The sequence below is a fragment of the Pelobates fuscus genome, chromosome 10 (assembly GCF_036172605.1).
Source record: "Pelobates fuscus isolate aPelFus1 chromosome 10, aPelFus1.pri, whole genome shotgun sequence".
Taxonomy (NCBI): Eukaryota; Metazoa; Chordata; class Amphibia; order Anura; family Pelobatidae; genus Pelobates; species Pelobates fuscus.
This window is the reverse complement of record NC_086326.1, coordinates 151507819-151534587: the sequence shown is the minus strand read 5'-3', so window position 1 is coordinate 151534587 and position 26769 is coordinate 151507819. Positions and strand designations below refer to the sequence as shown.

At 42.0% G+C, this 26769-nt stretch overlaps 1 protein-coding gene across 2 annotated transcripts; it reads left to right on the top strand.

Moving 5' to 3' along the window:
• Nucleotides 1-1172: 1172 nt before the first annotated feature.
• On the top strand, nucleotides 1173-21657 carry LOC134575173 (zinc finger protein 134-like). 2 transcript variants are annotated; one of them, XM_063434401.1, is made up of 4 exons: nucleotides 1173-1254; nucleotides 6843-7031; nucleotides 15946-16015; nucleotides 19518-21657. In XM_063434401.1, exons 1-4 carry the CDS (start codon nucleotides 1180-1182, stop codon nucleotides 21335-21337), a joined length of 2154 nt encoding a protein of 717 aa, XP_063290471.1. In that variant the 5' UTR covers nucleotides 1173-1179; the 3' UTR covers nucleotides 21338-21657. The 2 variants fall into 2 exon arrangements, with proteins under 2 accessions (XP_063290471.1, XP_063290470.1); XM_063434400.1 differs by having other exon boundaries at nucleotides 19515-21657.
• Nucleotides 21658-26769: the final 5112 nt, after the last annotated feature.

Genomic DNA, 26769 nt, shown 5'->3' with positions numbered 1-26769 from the left:
TTATATCTGTATATTTTCTATATATTATATCTGTGTATTATATCTGTATATTATCTATATATTATATCTGTATATTATCTATATATTATATCTGTATATTATATCTGTATATTATCTGTATATTATATCTGTAAATTATCTATATATTATATCTATATATTATATCTATATATTATATCTGTAAATGATCTATATATTGTATCTATATATTATATCTGTAAATGATCTATATATTGTATCTATATGTTATATCTGTAAATGATCTATATATTGTATCTATATGTTATATCTGTAAATTATCTGTATATTATATCTATATAATATATATTATCTCTCATATATATATATATATATATATATATATATATATGATATCTGTATATAGCATAATATATTAATTATCTCTATTTATATTATATCGGTATATTATCTATATATGATATCTGTATGTAGCATTATATATTAATTATCTATATTTATATTATAACTATATATTATCTATATATTATATCTGTATATAGCATATATTATCTATATTTATCTATATATTATATCTATATAATATATATAAATTCTCTCTCTATATATTATATCTGTATAATATATATTAATTATCTCTATATATGATATCTATATAGCATTATATACTAAAATTATATATTATATATAGCATTATATATTATCTCTATGATATCTTTATTGCATTATAAATGAATTATCTCTATATATGATATCTTTATACCATTATATATTAATTATATTTATATATTATATCTGTATATAGCATTATATATTATATCTATTATATCTGTATATAGCATTATATATTATATCTATTATATCTGTATATAGCATTATATATTAAGTATATCTTTAAATTAATGAGTACCATTAAATTGGGTAATAGTAAGAACCCCTGGATGTTGAGCTAAGGTAACATCCCCAGGACGTAATCTGAATGTACCTTTCCTGGTTAAATACTTTGTTGTTATGACTATTATTATATCTGTATATAGCATTTTATATAAACTACATTTACATATTCTATTCAATCTTATAAGTGGGAGCTGGAGCTGTATATAGGATTATATCTGAATTATCTCTCTCTGTGTTATATGTGGGAGCTGGGACTGTACATACGATTTTATCTGAATTATCTCTCTTTGTGGCCTAGTGAAAATGAAAGGGGAACGGTATCAAGTGACAGAGATCATGGATCTTACCATGGAGATCATCTGCCTGCTGACTGGAGAGGTGAGGGATTCTGGGTAATGTCATTATGGACATCATCTACCTGCTGACTGGGGAGGTGAGGGATTCTGGGTAATGTCATTATGGACATCATCTACCTGCTGACTGGGGAGGTGAGGGATTCTGGGTAATGTCATTATGAAGATCATCTACCTGCTGACTGGAGAGGTGAGGGATTCTGGGTAATGTCATTATGGAGATCATCTACCTGCTGACTGGAGAGGTGAGGGATTCTGGGTAATGTCACCATGGAGATCATCTACCTGCTGACTGGAGAGGTGAGGGATTCTGGGTAATGTCAGTATGGAGATCATCTACCTGCTGACTGGAGAGGTGAGGGATTCTGGGTAATGTCAGTATGGAGATCATCTACCTGCTGACTGGGGAGGTGAGGGATTCTGGGTAATGTCACCATGGAGATCATCTACCTGCTGACTGGAGACGTGAGGGATTCTGGGTAATGTCAGTATGGAGATCATCTACCTGCTGACTGGAGAGGTGAGGGATTCTGGGTAATGTCAGTATGGAGATCATCTACCTGCTGACTGGAGAGGTGAGGGATTCTGGGTAATGTCATTATGGAGATCATCTACCTGCTGACTGGAGAGGTGAGGGATTCTGGGTAATGTCAGTATGGAGATCATCTACCTGCTAACTGGAGAGGTGAGGGATTCTGGGTAATGTCAGTATGGAGATCATCTACCTGCTAACTGGAGAGGTGAGGGATTCTGGGTAATGTCAGTATGGAGATCATCTACCTGCTGACTGGAGAGGTGAGGGATTCTGGGTAATATCAGTACGGAGATCATCTACCTGCTGACTGGAGAGGTGAGGGATTCTGGGTAATGTCATTATGGAGATCATCTACCTGCTGACTGGAGAGGTGAGGGATTCTGGGTAATGTCACCATGGAGATCATCTACCTGCTGACTGGAGAGGTGAGGGATTCTGGGTAATGTCAGTATGGAGATCATCTACCTGCTAACTGGAGAGGTGAGGGATTCTGGGTAATGTCAGTATGGAGATCATCTACCTGCTGACTGGAGAGGTGAGGGATTCTGGGTAATGTCACCATGGAGATCATCTACCTGCTGACTGGAAAGGTGAGGGATTCTGGGTAATGTCACCATGGAGATCATCTACCAGCTGACTGGAGAGGTGAGGGATTCTGGGTAATGTCAGTATGGAGATCATCTACCTGCTGACTGGAAAGGTGAGGGATTCTGGGCAATGTCAGTATGGAGATCATCTACCTGCTGACTGGAGAGTTGAGGGATTCTGGGTAATGTCAGTATGGAGATCATCTATCTGCTGGCTGGAGAGGGGAGGGATTCTGGGTAATGTCATTATGGAGATCATCTACCTGCTGACTGGAGAGGTGAGGGATTCTGGGTAATGTCAGTATGGAGATCATCTACCTGCTGATTGGAGAGGTGAGGGATTCTGGGTAATGTCACCATGGAGATCATCTACCTGCTGGCTGGAGAGGTGGGGGATTCTGGGTAATGTCACCATGGAGATCATCTACCTGCTGACTGGAGAGGTGAGGGATTCTGGGTAATGTCATTATGGAGATCATCTACCTGCTGACTGGAGAGGTGGGGGATTCTGGGTAATGTCACCATGGAGATCATCTACCTGCTGACTGGAGAGGTGAGGGATTCTGGGTAATGTCAGTATGGAGATCATCTACCTGCTGACTGGGGAGGTGAGGGATTCTGGGTAATGTCACCATGGAGATCATCTACCTGCTGACTGGAGAGGTGAGGGATTCTGGGTAATGTCACCATGGAGATCATCTACCTGCTGACTGGAGAGGTGAGGGATTCTGGGTAATGTCATTATGGAGATCATCTACCTGCTGGCTGGAGAGGTGAGGGATTCTGGGTAATGTCATTATGGAGATCATCTACCTGCTGACTGGAGAGGTGAGGGATTCAGGGTAATGTCAGTATGGAGACCATCTACCTGCTGACTGGAGAGGTGAGGGATTCTGGGTAATGTCATTATGGAGATCATCTACCTGCTGACTGGAGAGGTGAGGGATTCTGGGTAATGTCAGTATGGAGACCATCTACCTGCTGACTGGAGAGGTGAGGGATTCTGGGTAATGTCGTTATGGAGATCATCTACCTGCTGACTGGAGAGGTGAGGGATTCTGGGTAATGTCATTATGGAGATCATCTACCTGCTGACTGGAGAGGTGAGGGATTCTGGGTAATGTCAGTATGGAGATCATCTACCTGCTGGCTGGAGAGGTGAGGGATTCTGGGTAATGTCATTATGGAGATCATCTACCTGCTGGCTGGAGAGGTGAGGGATTCTGGGTAATATCAGTATGGAGATCATCTACCTGCTGACTGGAGAGGTGAGGGATTCTGGGTAATGTCAGTATGGAGATCATCTACCTGCTGACTGGGGAGGTGAGGGATTCTGGGTAATGTCACCATGGAGATCATCTACCTGCTGACTGGAGAGGTGAGGGATTCTGGGTAATGTCACCATGGAGATCATCTACCTGCTGACTGGAGAGGTGAGGGATTCTGGGTAATGTCATTATGGAGATCATCTACCTGCTGGCTGGAGAGGTGAGGGATTCTGGGTAATGTCATTATGGAGATCATCTACCTGCTGACTGGAGAGGTGAGGGATTCAGGGTAATGTCAGTATGGAGACCATCTACCTGCTGACTGGAGAGGTGAGGGATTCTGCGTAATGTCATTATGGAGATCATCTACCTGCTGACTGGAGAGGTGAGGGATTCTGGGTAATGTCAGTATGGAGACCATCTACCTGCTGACTGGAGAGGTGAGGGATTCTGGGTAATGTCAGTATGGAGACCATCTACCTGCTGACTGGAGAGGTGAGGGATTCTGGGTAATGTCGTTATGGAGATCATCTACCTGCTGACTGGAGAGGTGAGGGATTCTGGGTAATGTCATTATGGAGATCATCTACCTGCTGACTGGAGAGGTGAGGGATTCTGGGTAATGTCAGTATGGAGATCATCTACCTGCTGACTGGAGAGGTGAGGGATTCTGGGTAATGTTACCATGGAGATCATCTACCTGCTGACTGGAGAGGTGAGGGATTCTGGGTAATGTCAGTATGGAGATCATCTACCTGCTGGCTGGAGAGGTGAGGGATTCTGGGTAATGTCATTATGGAGATCATCTACCTGCTGGCTGGAGAGGTGAGGGATTCTGGGTAATGTCAGTATGGAGATCATCTACCTGCTGACTGGAGAGGTGAGGGATTCTGGGAAATGTCAGTATGGAGATCATCTACCTGCTGACTGGAGAGGTGAGGGATTCTGGGTAATGTCATTATGGAGATCATCTACCTGCTGACTGGAGAGGTGAGGGATTCTGGGTAATGTCAGTATGGAGATCATCTACCTGCTGGCTGGAGAGGTGAGGGATTCTGGGTAATGTCACCATGGAGATCATCTACCTGCTGACTGGAGAGGTGAGGGATTCTGGGTAATGTCATTATGGAGATCATCTACCTGCTGACTGGAGAGGTGAGGGATTCTGGGTAATGTCAGTATGGAGATCATCTACCTGCTGACTGGAGAGGTGAGGGATTCTGGGTAATGTCAGTATGGAGATCATCTACCTGCTGACTGGAGAGGTGAGGGATTCTGGGTAATGTCATTATGGAGATCATCTACCTACTGACTGGAGAGGTGAGGGATTCTGGGTAATGTCAGTATGGAGATCATCTACCTGCTGACTGGAGAGGTGAGGGATTTTGGGTAATGTCATTATGGAGATCATCTACCTGCTGACTGGAGAGGTGAGGGATTCTGGGTAATGTCACCATGGAGATCATCTACCTGCTGACTGGAGAGGTGAGGGATTCTGGGTAATGTCAGTATGGAGATCATCTACCTGCTGACTGGAGAGGTGAGGGATTTTGGGTAATGTCATTATGGAGATCATCTACCTGCTGACTGGAGAGGTGAGGGATTCTGGGTAATGTCAGTATGGAGATCATCTACCTGCTGACTGGAGAGGTGAGGGATTCTGGGTAATGTCACCATGGAGATCATCTACCTGCTGGCTGGAGAGGTGAGGGATTCTGGGTAATGTCAGTATGGAGATCATCTACCTGCTGGCTGGAGAGGTGAGGGATTTTGGGTAATATCAGTACAGAGATCATCTGTTTGGTAGGATATCCTGGGCTTGTGTTGACACCCTTTATAATGCAAGATGTAGATACCCGCAGAAAAAGAATATGTTGAAAGAGAGAGAGAGAGAAAAAAATATTTGTTACGGTCCTTTCTTACGTGATTATCTGCAGATTTTCTACAGACCATGAAGGGGCTGTTATGTCTTAGCCAATCTCAACTCTCTGTTCTTTAGTGAAGGGACGTATTTCCCAAAAACAGTTTAATGCTGGTATTTGTAGGATTTATTTTCAGTCATTTAACGCATGAACCATTATGAATAAAACATGTATGAGATAGAAAAAGCCAAAGAATGGTTTTATTAACTTAGTTTCTTTCAAATTTATTGGTAACACCCCAGAGTTATAATTTTACACATTTCTGCATAATGGTGGGATGTTAGAGAGTCTCCTGGGCCTGTCTCCCCAATACCTGTGAAACAAGCGTTCATTAATCCAGGGGTGAGATGGTCCTTTGCCACAGTTCAGCTTCGATGCGATGGGAGTTTTAAGTGTCAGTGTGTGTAGGATTGATATGTTAGTAGTATTACCTACCTCCATCTATTTTTTTTAATATTAGACATTGTAGTTTAGCTGCTATGTGGGAGACCTCACATGATGATATTGGTTGTGGAAGCCCTCCCAATGTGTGTGTCTGTGAATAAACCTGATGTAAAGACACAGCCATGAAACTGTAAGTGACTGTAATGCTGCCCGCGGGTCTCTCAGTGGTTTGGGACTCCGGCTGCTTCTTGGCCTCTTCTGGTTGTGCTCACGGCCAGCATGATGTATGACGCCAGCCACCGCGAACCAGAGGCATATAAGGGGACAGCGGATCCCACTCGGAAATATGTCGCGGATGTGCATCATCACGTTCACATCACGCATGCACTTCCTGACATCATGTGTCCTGACTCAACCTATTACAGCCATTTTGAAAGTATTTAAACTTCTTTTACCAGTTCTATGCCCTGTCATGGTTTCCACTTGTGGTTATCATAGATTGCTAAATGAATGACAAGATATTGTGTAACTGAGTCTTCCAGTTGTGAAGATCGTAAAACGTTGATATAAAATGTTTCCCTTTTACAATAAATATTAATATTCTCCAACTACTGCCCTGACTGAAATGCATTTTGCTAACAAAGATATTTTGTCAGGAATAGGCATTTTTGTTCAGAACATAACAGTAATAACCACATTCTGGCTCTAACTCTCAAAGATGTGCCTGATCCTGAAAGAGTGCTGATGGTGATCTACACCCACTGGGTGGTATAGACATCATACTCCTTGATATATTAAGAGTTTATAAGAGGCAACCTGGCTAGGTATATGGTTGACTTTTTCTAAGATTAATGAATTGTGACTAGGAAGACACATTTATCTGTACTATGATCTCATTACTTTCTTTAAATATGCAGGATTACATTATTGAGAAAAAGCCTTGTGACCAAGTCATGCAGAAAGACGGTTCCCATGTAACAGGAAGATGCTACAGGGCTCTAAGCCCCAGCACATTGCCTCCACGCCACCCATTGATTCAGGCAAGGAACCATGACAAGAAGGTCCTCGAACTGACCAATAAGATCATCCACCTACTGACTGGAGAGGTGAGGTTGCTGGGAATGGAGCATTATACTGTAAAACCAAGGGATGTGTCTGGCCGGCAACTGTGTGATGTGTTTGGATGGTAACTGTGTAATTGTGTGATGTGTCTGGACAATGTAGCGGAGCTCCAATACTCCAAGCGAGTATCTCCGCTAAAGTCTACTCCGGTTGGGAGAAAAGGCTGCTGTGCAGATTATAGCCCACCTCCCCAAGCACTAGACAACACTAACAATTGGGTTACAGTGTTACCCAATGGCTGTATGGACTTTAGATAAAACCAATCACACTACATATCCGAAGTCAACCAATAGCAGCATAGACTTAAGATAGCAACCAATCACACTACAAAGCCTACAACCAGTGTGCATAGGGCCCTGTAATTACCAAGAAGGTGGGGACAGATAATAACAAGGCTTGAGGACCACCTAATAGATTTGAAGGAGTGGCAGAGCAGCCAGTTTGAACTGATTTGGAAGTGTCCCTGGAACAATTGGACAACGCTCTACTGGGAGAACAATAAGACAGGAAAAGAGGGGGAAGGGGAAAGGCACATACAACCTGGATAATCAATACATTATATACACCAAGGGCAATCTGGGGACTTTCATAGAGTGTCTTTTTTTCATCCCCAGTGATCGTGACTACCATCACAGACAGTAACTGTATCACTATGTGATGTGATGTGTCTGGGCGGTAACTGTGTCACTGTGTGATGTGATGTGTCTGGATGGTAACTGTGTCACTGTGTGATGTGTCTGGATGGTAACTGTGTCACTGTGTGATGTGTCTGGGTGGTAACTGTGTGATGTGTCTGGGTGGTAACTGTGTGATGTGTCTGGGTGGTAACTGTGTGATGTGTCTGGGTGGTAACTGTGTGATGTGTCTGGGTGGTAACTGTGTGATGTGTCTGGGTGGTAACTGTGTGATGTGTCTGGGTGGTAACTGTGTGATATGTCTGGATGGTAACTGTATCACTGTGTGTTGTGTCTGGGCGGTAACTGTATCACTGTATGTTGTGTCTGGGTGGTAACTGTATCACTGTGTGATGTGTCTGGGCGGTAACTGTATTACTGTGTGTTGTGTCTGGATGGTAACTGTATTACTGTGTGATGTGTCTGGATGTGTGATGTGTCTGGGTGGTAACTGTGTCACTGTGTGATGTGTCTGGATGGTAACTGTATTACTGTGTGATGTGTCTGGGTGGTAACTGTGTCACTGTGTGATGTGTCTGGATGGTAACTGTATCACTGTGTGATGTGTCTGGATGGTAACTGTATTACTGTGTGATGTGTCTGGGTGGTGACTGTATCACTGTGTGATGTGTCTGGGTGGTGACTGTATCACTGTGTGATGTGTCTGAGTGGCAACTGTATTACTGTGTGATGTGTCTGGGCGGCAACTGTATCACTGTGTGATGTGTCTGGGTGGTAACTGTATTACTGTGTGATGTGTCTGGGTGATAACTGTGTCACTGTGTGATGTGTCTGGATGGTAACTGTATCACCATGTGATGTGTCTGGGTGGCAACTGTATCACTGTGTGATGTGTCTGGATGGTAACTGTATCACTGTGTGTTGTGTCTGGGCGGTAACTGTATCACTGTGTGATGTGTCTGGGTGGTAACTGTATCACTGTGTGATGTGTCTGGGCGGTAACTGTATTACTGTGTGATGTGTCTGGATGGTAACTGTATTACTGTGTGATGTGTCTGGGTGGTAACTGTGTCACTGTGTGATGTGTCTGGATGGTAACTGTATCACTGTGTGTTGTGTCTGGATGGTAACTGTATTACTGTGTGATGTGTCTGGATGGTAACTGTATTACTGTGTGATGTGTCTGGGTGGTAACTGTATCACTGTGTGATGTGTCTGGATGGTAACTGTATTACTGTGTGATGTGTCTGGGTGGCAACTGTATCACTGTGTGATGTGTCTGGATGGTAACTGTATTACTGTGTGTTGTGTCTGAGTGGCAACTGTATTACTGTGTGATGTGTCTGGGTGGCAACTATATCACTGTGTGATGTGTCTGGGTGGTAACTGTATTACTGTGTGATGTGTCTGGGTGATAACTGTGTCACTGTGTGATGTGTCTGGATGGTAACTGTATCACCATGTGATGTGTCTGGGTGGCAACTGTATCACTGTGTGATGTGTCTGGGTGGTGACTGTGTCACTGTGTGATGTGTCTGGGTGGTGACTGTCACTGTGTGATGTGTCTGGGTGGTGACTGTGTCACTGTGTTATGTGTCTGGATGGTGACTGTCACTGTATGATGTGTCTGGGTGGTGACTGTCACTGTGTGATGTGTCTGGGTGGTGACTGTGTCACTGTGTGATGTGTCTGGATGGTAACTGTATCACTGTGTGATGTGTCTGGATGGTGACTGTGTCACTGTGTGATGTGTCTGGATGGTAACTGTATCACTGTGTGATGTGTCTGGATGGTAACTGTATTACTGTGTGATGTGTCTGGGTGGTGACTGTATCACTGTGTGATGTGTCTGAGTGGCAACTGTATTACTGTGTGATGTGTCTGGGTGGCAACTGTATCACTGTGTGATGTGTCTGGGTGGTAACTGTATTACTGTGTGATGTGTCTGGGTGATAACTGTGTCACTGTGTGATGTGTCTGGGTGGCAACTGTATCACTGTGTGATGTGTCTGGGTGGTGACTGTGTCACTGTGTGATGTGTCTGGGTGGTGACTGTCACTGTGTGATGTGTCTGGGTGGTGACTGTGTCACTGTGTTATGTGTCTGGATGGTGACTGTCACTGTATGATGTGTCTGGGTGGTGACTGTCACTGTGTGATGTGTCTGGGTGGTGACTGTGTCACTGTGTTATGTGTCTGGATGGTGACTGTGTCACTGTGTGATGTGTCTGGATGGTAACTGTATCACTGTGTGATGTGTCTGGATGGTGACTGTGTCACTGTGTGATGTGTCTGGATGGTGACTGTGTCACTGTGTGGTGTGTCTGGATGGTAACTGTGTCACTGTGTGATGTGTCTGGATGGTAACTGTATCACTGTGTGATGTGTCTGGATGGTAACTGTATCACTGTGTGATGTGTCTGGATGGTAACTGTATTACTGTGTGATGTGTCTGGGTGATAACTGTGTCACTGTGTGATGTGTCTGGATGGTAACTGTATCACCATGTGATGTGTCTGGGTGGCAACTGTATCACTGTGTGATGTGTCTGGATGGTAACTGTATCACTGTGTGTTGTGTCTGGGCGGTAACTGTATCACTGTGTGTTGTGTCTGGGTGGTAACTGTATCACTGTGTGATGTGTCTGGATGGTAACTGTATTACTGTGTGATGTGTCTGGGTGGCAACTATATCACTGTGTGATGTGTCTGGGTGGTAACTGTATTACTGTGTGATGTGTCTGGGTGATAACTGTGTCACTGTGTGATGTGTCTGGATGGTAACTGTATCACTGTGTGATGTGTCTGGGTGGCAACTGTATCACTGTGTGATGTGTCTGGGTGGTGACTGTGTCACTGTGTGATGTGTCTGGGTGGTGACTGTCACTGTGTGATGTGTCTGGGTGGTGACTGTGTCACTGTGTTATGTGTCTGGATGGTGACTGTCACTGTATGATGTGTCTGGGTGGTGACTGTCACTGTGTGATGTGTCTGGGTGGTGACTGTGTCACTGTGTGATGTGTCTGGGTGGTAACTGTATCACTGTGTGATGTGTCTGGATGGTGACTGTGTCACTGTGTGGTGTGTCTGGATGGTAACTGTGTCACTGTGTGATGTGTCTGGATGGTAACTGTATCACTGTGTGATGTGTCTGGATGGTAACTGTATCACTGTGTGATGTGTCTGGATGGTAACTGTATTACTGTGTGATGTGTCTGGGTGATGTGTCTGGATGGTAACTGTATCACCATGTGATGTGTCTGGGTGGCAACTGTATCACTGTGTGATGTGTCTGGATGGTGACTGTGTCACTGTGTGATGTGTCTGGATGGTAACTGTATCACTGTGTGATGTGTCTGGATGGTAACTGTATTACTGTGTGATGTGTCTGGGTGGTGACTGTATCACTGTGTGATGTGTCTGAGTGGCAACTGTATTACTGTGTGATGTGTCTGGGTGGCAACTGTATCACTGTGTGATGTGTCTGGGTGGTAACTGTATTACTGTGTGATGTGTCTGGGTGATAACTGTGTCACTGTGTGATGTGTCTGGATGGTAACTGTATCACCATGTGATGTGTCTGGGTGGCAACTGTATCACTGTGTGATGTGTCTGGGTGGTGACTGTGTCACTGTGTGATGTGTCTGGGTGGTGACTGTCACTGTGTGATGTGTCTGGGTGGTGACTGTGTCACTGTGTTATGTGTCTGGATGGTGACTGTCACTGTATGATGTGTCTGGGTGGTGACTGTCACTGTGTGATGTGTCTGGGTGGTGACTGTGTCACTGTGTTATGTGTCTGGATGGTGACTGTGTCACTGTGTGATGTGTCTGGATGGTAACTGTATCACTGTGTGATGTGTCTGGATGGTGACTGTGTCACTGTGTGGTGTGTCTGGATGGTAACTGTGTCACTGTGTGATGTGTCTGGATGGTAACTATATCACTGTGTGATGTGTCTGGATGGTAACTGTATCACTGTGTGATGTGTCTGGGTGATAACTGTGTCACTGTGTGATGTGTCTGGATGGTAACTGTATCACCATGTGATGTGTCTGGGTGGCAACTGTATCACTGTGTGATGTGTCTGGATGGTAACTGTATCACTGTGTGTTGTGTCTGGGCGGTAACTGTATCACTGTGTGTTGTGTCTGGGTGGTAACTGTATCACTGTGTGATGTGTCTGGGCGGTAACTATATTACTGTGTGATGTGTCTGGATGGTAAATGTATTACTGTGTGATGTGTCTGAGTGGTAACTGTGTCACTGTGTGATGTGTCTGGATGGTAACTGTATCACTGTGTGTTGTGTCTGGATGGTAACTGTATTACTGTGTGATGTGTCTGGATGGTAACTGTATTACTGTGTGATGTGTCTGGGTGGTAACTGTGTCACTGTGTGATGTGTCTGGATGGTAACTGTATCACTGTGTGATGTGTCTGGATGGTAACTGTATCACTGTGTGATGTGTCTGAGTGGCAACTGTATTACCGTGTGATGTGTCTGGGTGGCAACTGTATCACTGTGTGATGTGTCTGGGTGGTAACTGTATTACTGTGTGATGTGTCTGGGTGATAACTGTGTCACTGTGTGATGTGTCTGGGTGGCAACTGTATCACTGTGTGATGTGTCTGGGTGGTGACTGTGTCACTGTGTGATGTGTCTGGGTGGTGACTGTCACTGTGTGATGTGTCTGGGTGGTGACTGTGTCACTGTGTTATGTGTCTGGATGGTGACTGTCACTGTATGATGTGTCTGGGTGGTGACTGTCACTGTGTGATGTGTCTGGGTGGTGACTGTGTCACTGTGTTATGTGTCTGGATGGTGACTGTGTCACTGTGTGATGTGTCTGGATGGTAACTGTATCACTGTGTGATGTGTCTGGATGGTGACTGTGTCACTGTGTGATGTGTCTGGATGGTGACTGTGTCACTGTGTGGTGTGTCTGGATGGTAACTGTGTCACTGTGTGATGTGTCTGGATGGTAACTGTATCACTGTGTGATGTGTCTGGATGGTAACTGTATCACTGTGTGATGTGTCTGGATGGTAACTGTATTACTGTGTGATGTGTCTGGGTGATAACTGTGTCACTGTGTGATGTGTCTGGATGGTAACTGTATCACCATGTGATGTGTCTGGGTGGCAACTGTATCACTGTGTGATGTGTCTGGATGGTAACTGTATCACTGTGTGTTGTGTCTGGGCGGTAACTGTATCACTGTGTGTTGTGTCTGGGTGGTAACTGTATCACTGTGTGATGTGTCTGGATGGTAACTGTATTACTGTGTGATGTGTCTGGGTGGCAACTATATCACTGTGTGATGTGTCTGGGTGGTAACTGTATTACTGTGTGATGTGTCTGGGTGATAACTGTGTCACTGTGTGATGTGTCTGGATGGTAACTGTATCACTGTGTGATGTGTCTGGGTGGCAACTGTATCACTGTGTGATGTGTCTGGGTGGTGACTGTGTCACTGTGTGATGTGTCTGGGTGGTGACTGTCACTGTGTGATGTGTCTGGGTGGTGACTGTGTCACTGTGTTATGTGTCTGGATGGTGACTGTCACTGTATGATGTGTCTGGGTGGTGACTGTCACTGTGTGATGTGTCTGGGTGGTGACTGTGTCACTGTGTGATGTGTCTGGGTGGTAACTGTATCACTGTGTGATGTGTCTGGATGGTGACTGTGTCACTGTGTGGTGTGTCTGGATGGTAACTGTGTCACTGTGTGATGTGTCTGGATGGTAACTGTATCACTGTGTGATGTGTCTGGATGGTAACTGTATCACTGTGTGATGTGTCTGGATGGTAACTGTATTACTGTGTGATGTGTCTGGGTGATGTGTCTGGATGGTAACTGTATCACCATGTGATGTGTCTGGGTGGCAACTGTATCACTGTGTGATGTGTCTGGATGGTGACTGTGTCACTGTGTGATGTGTCTGGATGGTAACTGTATCACTGTGTGATGTGTCTGGATGGTAACTGTATTACTGTGTGATGTGTCTGGGTGGTGACTGTATCACTGTGTGATGTGTCTGAGTGGCAACTGTATTACTGTGTGATGTGTCTGGGTGGCAACTGTATCACTGTGTGATGTGTCTGGGTGGTAACTGTATTACTGTGTGATGTGTCTGGGTGATAACTGTGTCACTGTGTGATGTGTCTGGATGGTAACTGTATCACCATGTGATGTGTCTGGGTGGCAACTGTATCACTGTGTGATGTGTCTGGGTGGTGACTGTGTCACTGTGTGATGTGTCTGGGTGGTGACTGTCACTGTGTGATGTGTCTGGGTGGTGACTGTGTCACTGTGTTATGTGTCTGGATGGTGACTGTCACTGTATGATGTGTCTGGGTGGTGACTGTCACTGTGTGATGTGTCTGGGTGGTGACTGTGTCACTGTGTTATGTGTCTGGATGGTGACTGTGTCACTGTGTGATGTGTCTGGATGGTAACTGTATCACTGTGTGATGTGTCTGGATGGTGACTGTGTCACTGTGTGGTGTGTCTGGATGGTAACTGTGTCACTGTGTGATGTGTCTGGATGGTAACTGTATCACTGTGTGATGTGTCTGGATGGTAACTGTATCACTGTGTGATGTGTCTGGATGGTAACTGTATCACTGTGTGATGTGTCTGGATGGTAACTGTATTACTGTGTGATGTGTCTGGGTGATAACTGTGTCACTGTGTGATGTGTCTGGATGGTAACTGTATCACCATGTGATGTGTCTGGGTGGCAACTGTATCACTGTGTGATGTGTCTGGATGGTAACTGTATCACTGTGTGTTGTGTCTGGGCGGTAACTGTATCACTGTGTGTTGTGTCTGGGTGGTTACTGTATCACTGTGTGATGTGTCTGGGCGGTAACTATATTACTGTGTGATGTGTCTGGATGGTAAATGTATTACTGTGTGATGTGTCTGAGTGGTAACTGTGTCACTGTGTGATGTGTCTGGATGGTAACTGTATCACTGTGTGTTGTGTCTGGATGGTAACTGTATTACTGTGTGATGTGTCTGGATGGTAACTGTATTACTGTGTGATGTGTCTGGGTGGTAACTGTGTCACTGTGTGATGTGTCTGGATGGTAACTGTATCACTGTGTGATGTGTCTGGATGGTAACTGTATTACTGTGTGATGTGTCTGGATGGTAACTGTATCACTGTTTGATGTGTCTGAGTGGCAACTGTATTACTGTGTGATGTGTCTGGGTGGCAACTGTATCACTGTGTGATGTGTCTGGGTGGTAACTGTATTACTGTGTGATGTGTCTGGGTGATAACTGTGTCACTGTGTGATGTGTCTGGATGGTAACTGTATCACCATGTGATGTGTCTGGGTGGCAACTGTATCACTGTGTGATGTGTCTGGGTGGTAACTGTATTACTGTGTGATGTGTCTGGGTGATAACTGTGTCACTGTGTGATGTGTCTGGATGGTAACTGTATCACCATGTGATGTGTCTGGGTGGCAACTGTATCACTGTGTGATGTGTCTGGGTGGTGACTGTGTCACTGTGTGATGTGTCTGGGTGGTGACTGTGTCACTGTGTGATGTGTCTGGGTGGTGACTGTCACTGTGTGATGTGTCTGGGTGGTGACTGTGTCACTGTGTTATGTGTCTGGATGGTGACTGTGTCACTGTGTGATGTGTCTGGATGGTGACTGTGTCACTGTGTGATGTGTCTGGATGGTGACTGTGTCACTGTGTGGTGTGTCTGGATGGTAACTGTGTCACTGTGTGATGTGTCTGGATGGTAACTGTATCACTGTGTGATGTGTCTGGATGGTAACTGTATCACTGTGTGATGTGCCTGGGTGGTGACTGTGTCACTGTGTGATGTGCCTGGATGGTGACTGTGTCACTGTGTGATGTGTCTGGATGGTAACTGTATCACCGTGTGATGGGTCTGGATGGTAACTGTATCACTGTGTGATGTGTCTGGGTGGTGACTGTGTCACTGTGTGATGTGTCTGGATGGTAACTGTATCACTGTGTGATGTGTCTGGATGGTAACTGTGTCACTGTGTGATGTGTCTGGATGGTAACTGTATCACTGTGTGATGTGTCTGGATGGTAACTGTATCACTGTGTGATGTGTCTGGGTGGTGACTGTGTGATGTGTCTGGGTGGTGACTGTGTCACTGTGTGATGTGTCTGGATGGTGACTGTGTCACTGTGTGATGTGTCTGGATGATTGTGTGTGTCACCTTCCTATACAGTGTGAGGATATCATATTCTATGTTTCTTGGTAGGTGTGGCAGTATTTAGAAGGCTCTAAGGATCTCATGACCACAGAGACTCAGCAGTCACTAAACTCAATGGGTAAGTAACATTTTGATGTGTGACATGTCTGTTTAGATAGAAATGTGTCAGGAAGGAAGCAGAGCTTAGCTAAGATCAAGGACAGTTTAGTGTTCACCTTCTTAAAGATCCCAAAATAGCAGCAGCTCAAGCCACGCAGCAACAAGCAGGTTACGTCCAAATTATTACCCAGCAAGGGCAGTCTATCGGCACCCAAGCTACTCAATACAAACTGGAGCAGTATGTGACTAAAAGAACACTCCACATACCATAATCACTAGAGCCCAGTGTAGTGGTTATGGTGCATGGTGTGCCCTGGCATTTTCCAAGATTTGGTTGTCAAATGGTTTGCTGAGCACACTGCAGGTACTGTATGTACCAGTGCTATAAACCAACAAGCTGGTCCTGCATGGCTCGGCTTAGCTCAGATAGTGGAAACTCCAATAGAAACTGCAATAGTTTCTGGTGGTTCCAGGGTGGCAACAACATTTCTTTTTTCTTCTTTTCTTAAGTGACTTAGAGCACTCCTGGCACCATAATACTACAGCATGCTGCGCTGGTTATGATGCTTGGATTGTTCCTTTAATTCTATTACTGGACAAAACATCAAAGGTGCTTAGCTCATGTATTGCAGGATATGATGTGGGGAGATTTATGGGATAATAATAGTAAACAGTTGAGAATTACCCACTATTTTAATTCTCAGATCCCAAGGATCGTTATCATGTAAGTGAAATGTATTCCATATAAAGAAAATCACAATTTGTTATAAAAATAGATACAATTTATTTTTATATTCAAATAATAATAATAAGTAACATGCGTGATAATAATCAATGGAAATTCAGTATAACATGAGTATGCAATACAATATGGTAATATAAAAACATTTCCTAATGGCTAAGACAGTCTTAATTGTCAAGAAGATTTATGATGGGCTTCACAGAGACAAAGTGAAAGTTTCACACAGAGAACGGAATTCCTCTGAGTGCAGCGTGAAGTCGTAAAAACTTTAGCTGACAGTTAGAATAACCCTTTCAATGCTGGCTAGACCTCTTCTAGGCATTTAAGATCTATTCTTATGTAATTTTAAATAAAATAACATTTAAAGCAGTCATTAGTCATTTCCTGGATCCATCCAATGAGAAATCTACATGTTCTATAAGCTGATATTTTAATTTGCCTAAACAGATACTCTATCTTCTTTTAGAGTAAATCATTACAACTGGATAAATATCACGATATGCTAACACGTGATATGTCACATAAATACAGAATTATTATTTCTAACTGCAGAATATGTTTAATAATGTATTTCTTATTAACTAAGATTTCTAAATATCGAAATCTGATCGTGATTTATCCAGTCATATATCATGCAATTAGAAAATTGTAATTAATTTAAATTAATTAAATGAAGCCAGTATATTTACCAGTTAAATAGATATTCTCACCAGATGTTCTCAGGTAGTTAAGTGTCCAGGAATGTTTCTCTGTCTTTTCTTTCTTAGCCTGCTTCCGACTCTTTTGCCCCTGACTGCTTTCTCTCTCCTGATTTTCTTGATTACTGCATACCTCCTTGCATCTGCCTTGATTTACCTCTCTTCCCTTTGTCTTAACTTTTAAAGGGAAAGATTCTCTGTTCGTCACTGGCTAATAAACCAATAGAAGCACTAGGGGTGTGGTTATCTTCTAGATAGCAACTTAGTATTTGATCTATAGATGGCAGTCTCGTCCCACATACCTATCCAGGAAAGAGTTAACTTTTCCTGGTGGCTATTTTGACGTCATTTTGGCTTATCTATATGTTGCCATAATTTTATGTTTCCTGTCAGATCAAGGGGTTTTCTTCAGACTATGTGTCTCCAAATTCTGCTGTAATTTCTAATATGACAGTTGTTAAACTTAATTTGAACTTCCACTACAATAAGACGTTGTACATATAGAAAGTAAAATTAAATAATTTAATCTTCTCCGTCACAAATGTCTGGGTTTAGAATTTATTCTATTCCATTAGCATTTTAGACAGCCTCTTATCACTTGGTTTGTTTATACTATACATTCCTTTTAGCTCTGGCAAAGTTTTAGAGAAAGGATAGAAATTTTGTGCCTCTTTGTTAACTTGAAAATAACAAAATGGAGTCTGGTCTGACACATTAGTTGTTACCCTACCCCAGAACATACTTCATAGCTTTGATTGAAATATACAGACTAATACAGGGGTGTAGCGGATCGACGGGCACCCCGACTGGGTACCTCCGTTAAAGGATGCTCCTAGCTCTTCCTGAGGACTCCAAGCACTGCAGCAGACACCACAACCACCGAACCGGAGAAGCATACGAATGCCTCAAGCATATGAATGCTGTAAACAACTGACCAGGAAAAGCATACAATCAGCTTACTCTCCTGGCAATCAGCATACAATCCAATTCTCCCAATCACGAGACGACACTTCGTTTTGAGGGTCAAGCAGAACTGACTGTACTGGCACATACAGCCTCTTTTATTCACAATCTACACACATAGTACTGCCCACAGGGTTTTACAGAACAACCAATAACACACGTACATTACAGAAAACACTCCCAGCAATTATACACAAAATCCTCCCCTCTGCCTGTGATATAATTATGGTACACAATGGGTTAACATAATTATCACAAGCAGGAAACTATAACTTTAAAAATATACGGCCAATCTTCATAAAAAATACATATTCAGAATCAGCACACTTAAACATAAACATAAACACATCATAAATCAGACAAATCCATCCAGTAGATCAAAAGTTTGCTGGGAGTCCCTTATGACCTATTTTACACAGAAAAATGACTAAGTCCCATTCGAATGCACGAACGGGGCCATTCGTGCATTTAGCTTAGTATAGCAGTGAGTTCAAACTGCCAAACAGGACTTAGTTTCTGCAGCTGAAAACGGAGTGTAGGAGAAGGTAAGGGTCAGCGGTATTCGTTGAAATGTGTAGCCGATTTCAGTTCCATGGATTTGGCTCCACATACCGCTGACCTCGTTCGAATGAACAAAGATGGCCACCGCCACGTGTTCGTTTGACGAATGGCGGCCACTTCGACTACTTCGGCACTTCGGCTGCATCCGAAGTGCCAATTTAAAGCTGCAGAACTGCTCCAATACAATTTAAAGGGGCAGCAAGTCAGCCGGAAGAGAAATACAGAGACAGAGTCCCTATTTTAAGATTCTATCTTTATAAAATACTCATTTTTCAGGGGGCAAAGGATGATAGTGTCACTTTAAATTTAGAAATAGAGAAAAAAAATGACAGTGCGCTCTTAGGTCTTCATATCAAATAACACCCATCGATTTATTTAGTATAGTTTTTTTTTTTTGCAATTAGTGCAACGTTTCATTGCTTTACAGGAACCTTTATCAATCACGTTTTGGGGTCACATCAGTTGACCGTTTTGTAGACCTTTTAATTATCAGAGTGAACGATTTGTAAAATATTACAGAAAATGTTGTCTAATCAGTGACTGTTTCTTTCTAGCAGCTGAATCGGCGAGAATGTATGGATCTGAAGGATCTAAAACATCTGCTTCACCAGTGGATTATTTACATAAAAACAACAGTTTTATTACAAGTGATCTGGGTGCAGATTGCTCTGACTCATGCTCTGCGATGACGCAGACAACAAACTTTATTGTAAAAGATATTGAGAAGTCGGCATTATCTGAAGAAGGAAATTTGGTGGACTCCAGTTTTTCTAGACTCACGGACCATACTCGGACAGAGTTTCCATCTACCTATATTAAGACGGAATCAGTGTCAGGAGGAAAAGGAGATCTCACAGACATTAATAAACAGACTGAAGATACATTTAATTATATTAAGGAGGAATCTGCCTCATGTGGACAAATAAACCTCACAGACACTGACATTTATACACAAACAGAACATCAAGAGACTGAAGATACATTTAATTATATTAAGGAGGAATCTGCCTCATGTGGACAAATAAACCTCACAGACACTGACATTTATACACAAACAGAACATCAACAGACTGAAGATACATTTAATTATATTAAGGAGGAATCTGCCTCATGTGGACAAGTAAACCTCACAGACACTGACATTTATACACAAACAGAACATCAAGAGACTGAAGATACAGTTACTCATATTAAGGAGGAATCTAGCTCGGTTAGTCAAAGTAATCTAACAGACACTTACATTTATACACCAACAGAACATCAACAGAGTGAAGATGAAGTTACTCATGTTGAGAAGGAATCTGATTCCTGTGGACAACGACATCGCACAAAAATAGACATTTATACACCAGCAGTCGTTGGGCAAACAGAATATCTATCTACTCATATTAGGGAGCAATCCTCCTCATTTGTCAGCGGAAATGTCAATCAATCTGACATTTATACACCCGCAGAATGTACACAGACCGAATGTTGGTTTCCTACTCAAGAAGTCATCACTGAGGCTACTGTAAAGGAAAGAAACAACGTTATCGCTGAATTTACTGATTGTGATGTAAACCTCAACAATAAATCAATTTACACTACTCAGACTAAGACATACATCACAGACAGCATTCACACAAGAGACAATCTCTTCTCATGCACGGTGTGCCCTAGATTCTTCACCCACAAAGCAGACCTAGATAAACACATGAGAACTCACACTGGTGAAAAGCTTTTTTTTTGTTCACAATGTGGGAAATCTTTTTACCGTAGATCGCATCTCATTATACATCGTAGAATCCACAGCCCTGCAAAGCCATTTCCTCGCGGAGAATGTGGGAAATATTTTAATAACAAAGAAGATCATGCTGGACAACAACAAACACGAGATAAACCATTTTCATGCTCTGAATGTGGGAAACGTTTTGCTCATGAATCAAATCTTAATAATCACCTGGAAAAACATGCAGCACTTAAACCATTCCTTTGCATTGAGGGCAATAGCCATTTAACGTGGAAATCAAATCTCATTACACAGAAATTTCACACAGGAGATAAACCGTTTTCATGCTCTGAATGTGGGAAATGTTTTGCTCACAAATCAGCTCTCGTCAAGCACCAAACTATTCACATAGGAGAGAAACCATTCTCATGCACTCAGTGTGACAGACGTTTTACGCGGAAATCAAACCTTATTACACATCAGAGAACACACACAGGAGATAAACCATTCCTATGTTCTGTCTGTGGGAAATATTTTGCTCACAAATCGACTCTTGTCAAGCATCAGCGAATTCACACAGGAGAGAAACCATTTGCCTGTTTTGTTTGTAGGAAACACTTTACTCAAAGATCAAATCTCTTAAAACATCAGAAGACTCATAAAGGATGAATAAAAATTGTTGGTTTGTTTTTATTCTCTCTCAGAATGTGTCATTTGTGTCCTTTATACATATCTAGAAGGGATATTTCTCAGATTTGATATATGTTGGGCTTGCTCTATTTATCCCATCATTACAGAAAGATAGCTATACTGAACACATGCCAGGCTGAGAAGGACTGTTTAAAACTGGTTTGTAATTATTGTAAAAAAAAAAAAAAAGACAAATTGTTTTAATGCTTGAGAAAATCTATTGATATATTTTATAAAGAAGAACATTGTGATTAATCAGTTAAGAACATGCATACAGAAATAATCACTCCAGTTACTTACAAAAAGAATGTGTTACAAAATAAAATGATTTTATTCATCAGCGTGTGTGTTTTTAGAGATGATCCAAGACGCTTATTCCTCTCCTTTATGGGTCTGACTCTTTGATAATCCACGTCCATATTTTACTATTGATTGCATTTATAACTCAGTACTTTAACCTGTCTAAAGGGTCTTTCAGCTGCCAATGAAATGGGCTGTGTTAGGGTTGCAATGACTTATATCCTTTTGCAAGTTCACACAAAGCAATTGAAGCAAGTTAGCTTGAGAAGCAGTTAATCAAATAACAGTAGAGACTCACTCAACATAATTGCTCTGCCAGATAAAAGAAGTTACATTTTCTCAACAAAATCTAGACATTATTAAACAAATATATCATTAAGTTTCATTACAGGTAATAAGGGCTTCAAAAATCTGAAGTTACATTTCGATGAAAGTTGACCTTTTATAATCACAGAGTGGAAGCGTTTGCACATTTTGGGACTATATAGCTGTGGCCAAAGTAACCTCGCCACTGGCTTTTGGAGGAGCCTGTTTGCCAGCTTCCTGTCCTGTGACTATGGCCCCTGTGATAAAACTTGGTTAAAACCACTGTTTGTGCCTTTTGGACTTCTGACATTCCTTACTCAGTGACACTTCGAGCTCACGAAGCGGCACTTCGAACTCCCGAGGCGCTTCGAAGTTGCATTCGAACAACCGCACGAACCAGAGACCACCCTGGAGCTTGTTAACACCTATTAACAACTTGGAATGTTCTCACTTCCATCATCACCTGCGTTCGGTTCTATACAGCTTAGAAGAGCACTGTTCGGTAAACTCATTCGTCTGGATGAGGGGAACAAGCTCCAGGGTAAGACTATTGACTGTTCGGTAGTTTGTTCGTTTTCAAACTACTGAACTAGACCGACCGCAAGCCGTGATTCTCTGGAACTGTTGTGGGCATAGGATAATGCCTGCGGTCGGTCAAATAAATGACTTCCAGGAAATTCCTGAAACCCTGAACTGATCTAGGTGATTTATGGATATGTTGGTCATCCAGATCAGGGCTATCAGGGTATGTAACATTCTTGGGAGTATTATGTGTTTTGGGGTACTTTTGGGGGTTTATAAAAATGTGTGTTTTTCTCCCAGGAGATAATTGAGTTAATACAGTATCTGACTCAATTATCTCCCAGGCAGAGGGGAGGGATTGTATGCTATGTGTGGGAGCGTCGTGCCTTGTAACCTTATTGTTATTGGTCTGTGACGTTGAAAATCAGTCTACCATCAGGTCCATGTGGGCGTACCCCTTGCATGGGGATTGTCATATAAGGCCAAGTGTGGCACCATGAAAATTAGTTTCTCTTCACCCCCAACATAGAGCCTCGTCTGTGTGTGGAGAGGACAGCTATATTCACTCTGGGGATTGCTATACTCCTTATACTCCTCTGGGTTCTAATCACTAGCTCTTATAAGAGCTGTTCCTGCTATACTCTCTGGAGTAGGAGAGGTTCACCCACTGGAAGCTGGATCCTGGTCTTGGATCCAGGGTGGGTGGAGGACGGCAGCTAAGGGGCTACAGTGCTTATTGTGACTGGTGGAGTGCTTGGAGTCCTCGTGAGCATTAGGAGCATCGATTAATGGAGGCACCCAGTCTGGGTGCCAGGCAGTCCGTCAGAATAGCTATTTCACATCTAAAGCGTGATTAACACTGCAAGATGAAGAGGGCACGGGAGCCACCTAGCCTAATGTTTTGATTATATCCAATAAGAATGATTGGTACGTGTGACGGATCGCTTGCACCCCACCGGGTACCTCCGTCAATCGCTGCTTCCTAGTACTGACGAGTACCATAAGCACTGTGCTGGAGCACCATTACCACTACAAACCCCACAAACCACCGCAGCTTGGTTGGGGTCTCGCCGTCTCCTACCCACCCTGGACCTACGACAAGGCTCCAGGCTCCAGAGAGTCCAGCAGGAATAGCTCTTACAAGAGCTTAGTGATTAAACTCAGGGGAGTATAGTGATTATAGCAATCCCCAGAGTGTAGTTCTCCAATCCCCCAAACATGAGCCAAGACTTCATGAAGGTGCAAGATCTGAGCTTTAATGGTTCAGGTTGGCTTTTATACAATTCTTCAGGCCAGAGGAACACCCCCTGGACCTGATGGGGCACAGGAACACAAACCAATCACAACAAACATACAGTCTGTGACACACCCATGTACAGCACACACTCCCTCCCCTCTGCTTGGGAGATAATTGAGTAAAGTCCTGTAAGTAACTCCATTATCTCCAGGCAGAGAAGTATCTTTTTGACCGTCTGCAAGCATGGCTTCATGCCCAAAACAGTTCCAGGGAATTAGAGCCAGTGGTGATCGGTCTCTTTTTGTGGAGCTATGTCACATTTGTTGAAGTATTCAGATCATTCATTCGCTGAGAGTATTAGCTATTCCCAGCTAATGAATGACCTGAGAAATTGCCCACACTTTGCAGCAACAGGAATGTAAATGTCTGTAGCAGTGCTCTCTTTGAGCTCTCCATAGAGCTCATCTGTCAGTTTGGGGTCACTAAAAATGGCTCAGCAAACAGACGGATTTCTTGCCGTGAGCAGAGATTTAACCCAATCAATACATCCTAACAACGTTAAAGCCCAGTATAGTTAGGAATTATCGACACGTCTTAACTGCGTGAAGTGGTTAAGGAGAAATCAACTTCATATGAAGAAGGAAATCCCACACTCTGATATTTATACACCAATAGAACATACACAGAATGGATATAGGGTTTCCACTCTAGAAGGAAATGATGTTCTATCCATACGTACATGTACTGAATGTTGTATAAAGAATGGTAATAAAGCAATGTATGATGCTCACATGAGGACACATGCTATGGGCAACATTCAAACCAGACAAAATGCATTCTCATGCACTGAATGCAATAGATGCTTCACTCTTAGAAGCTGAAATTCACACCATTCTCTTCTTCTGAATGTGGAGCATGTTTCAGCCAGAAATCAAACCTCTGAGGGGCAAGAATATAGTAATATTTATAATACATAGAATGTACTGTACTAGTGTTCTATATATTGTATTATGATAATACAATATCTATAATAAATATAATTAGTGTATTGGTATTAACAGTATTAGTGATATATAATAATAGTTATAAGAAATACAATGTACAGTATTTGCGATGTATATTTATAACAAATATAATGTACAGTATTAGTAATGTATATATTTTATAATATTTCTAATGAAGATAATGTACAGTGCTAGTGATGTATCTATTGTATTATAATGATCTCTGAAGGATAATAATACAGTTATGATAATAAATATAATAACACAGGTGGAGGTGTAGCGCCCGGGATGTGTAATAAAAAACAAATAAAAAATGGAACACTAAGTTTATAACAGTTCAAATAGATAACAGAAGTAAGTGACTCTTGTAGATATATGGAACAAATAAAAAGTATATAGTGCAGTATATTTAATATCAATATAAGCATAAAACTGATAACAGATATGCACTCACATGTTCCAGAGCCTGGGAAATGGCTCTGGAGATTTAGCATGACGTGGTATAATCCCCACTCTTGGATATTGGTAGTGATGGTCTCTCTCTGATGATATAGACAGAAGGGGAAGACAAAATCAAAAATAGTGTACACCGTATGGAGTGCAAATAAAAAAAAATGATTAAAATCTACTCACATTTAATACAGCAAATAAGGATAGCTCTTTCCAACATGCGTAGGTGGTATTATCCCCACAAAGGATTTACTTGTTCACGAGTTGGTGGGGATGATACCACCTACACCTGTTGGATAGAGCAATCCTTATTTTCTCTACTAAATGTGAGTAGATTTTAATCATTTTAATTTGCACTCCATACGGTGTACACTATTCTTGTTTTTGTCTTCCCTCCGATATAAGCTTAAGTTTGAACAGATATATATAGAAAGGTATCCACTAGGAATATTTTTAATCCTTATAATGATATTACTTATACTTTGGTTAACTTATATGCTCCCAATGTATTCTCACAATCATTTTATAGGAAACTCTTTGGAAAGATAGACAAAATAAAAAAAAGGGGTATTATTGATTGGAGGGGATTGGAACACCATCCAGGACCCAAAGTTGGATAGAAGATTAAGAGATCTCAAACAATTAAAACATCCTCAAAAAAAGCGCTATACTTGGTTCCAGGATCTTCTTGTTGAACATGGGTTATTTGATATATGGAGGGTACAACATCTGATCGAAAGAGATTTTACCTTTTTATCTAAAGTTCATTTAAGCTATTCCAGAATAGATTTTATTTTTAACAGATATGGCAAATCTGAGAAAATTTGTAAGCTCAGAAATTGGACCTATTGGTCAGATCATGCCGCCATTAGCGCAGTAATGGAAAATAACCCAGAATACAATCTCAGACCTCAGTGGCGTATAGACGAATCAATTATAACATCTTGAAAATATGGCAAAAAAAATTGGTAAAATCAATGATAATGGACAAGTGTCTAATGAAACGTTATGGCTAACCTCTAAATGTGTTATGAGGGGGAACCTAATCCAAATGGGGGCAAAAATAGGGGAAACTAGAGGTGCGAATTTAGCAGATCTTTATATACAATTGTATAAACCCGAACTTAGTAACAAATCAAATCCAAATTCCATAACATCTACACAAATTAAAACCCTCCAGTATCAGATAAAGACAAGTGTGGAAAATAAAATCAAGAACTCCATTACATCTTTGAATCAAAGATGGTACAGCAGTAATAACAGAGTAGGGAAGCCTATGTCAAATAAACTTAAACCAGAGCGGATAAATTTTACAATTAAAAAAAATATTGATGGAGATAAAATCTGCCTATTCCCTCACAATATAGGTAAGGCCTTTGCAAAATACTATACTTCATTATATAATTTAAAAGAAAATAGTTTTTTCCAGAATTAATTAAAAGCCTTCCTCTCAAAGCTTAATCTTCCTAAACTAAAGCTTAATAAACTGGTAAACTTAAAAAAAACATTGAACCTGAAGAAATAAAGAAAACCATTGCTAATCTCAATAATGGGAAAGCACCTGGTACGGATGGATTTACAGCGTATTTTTA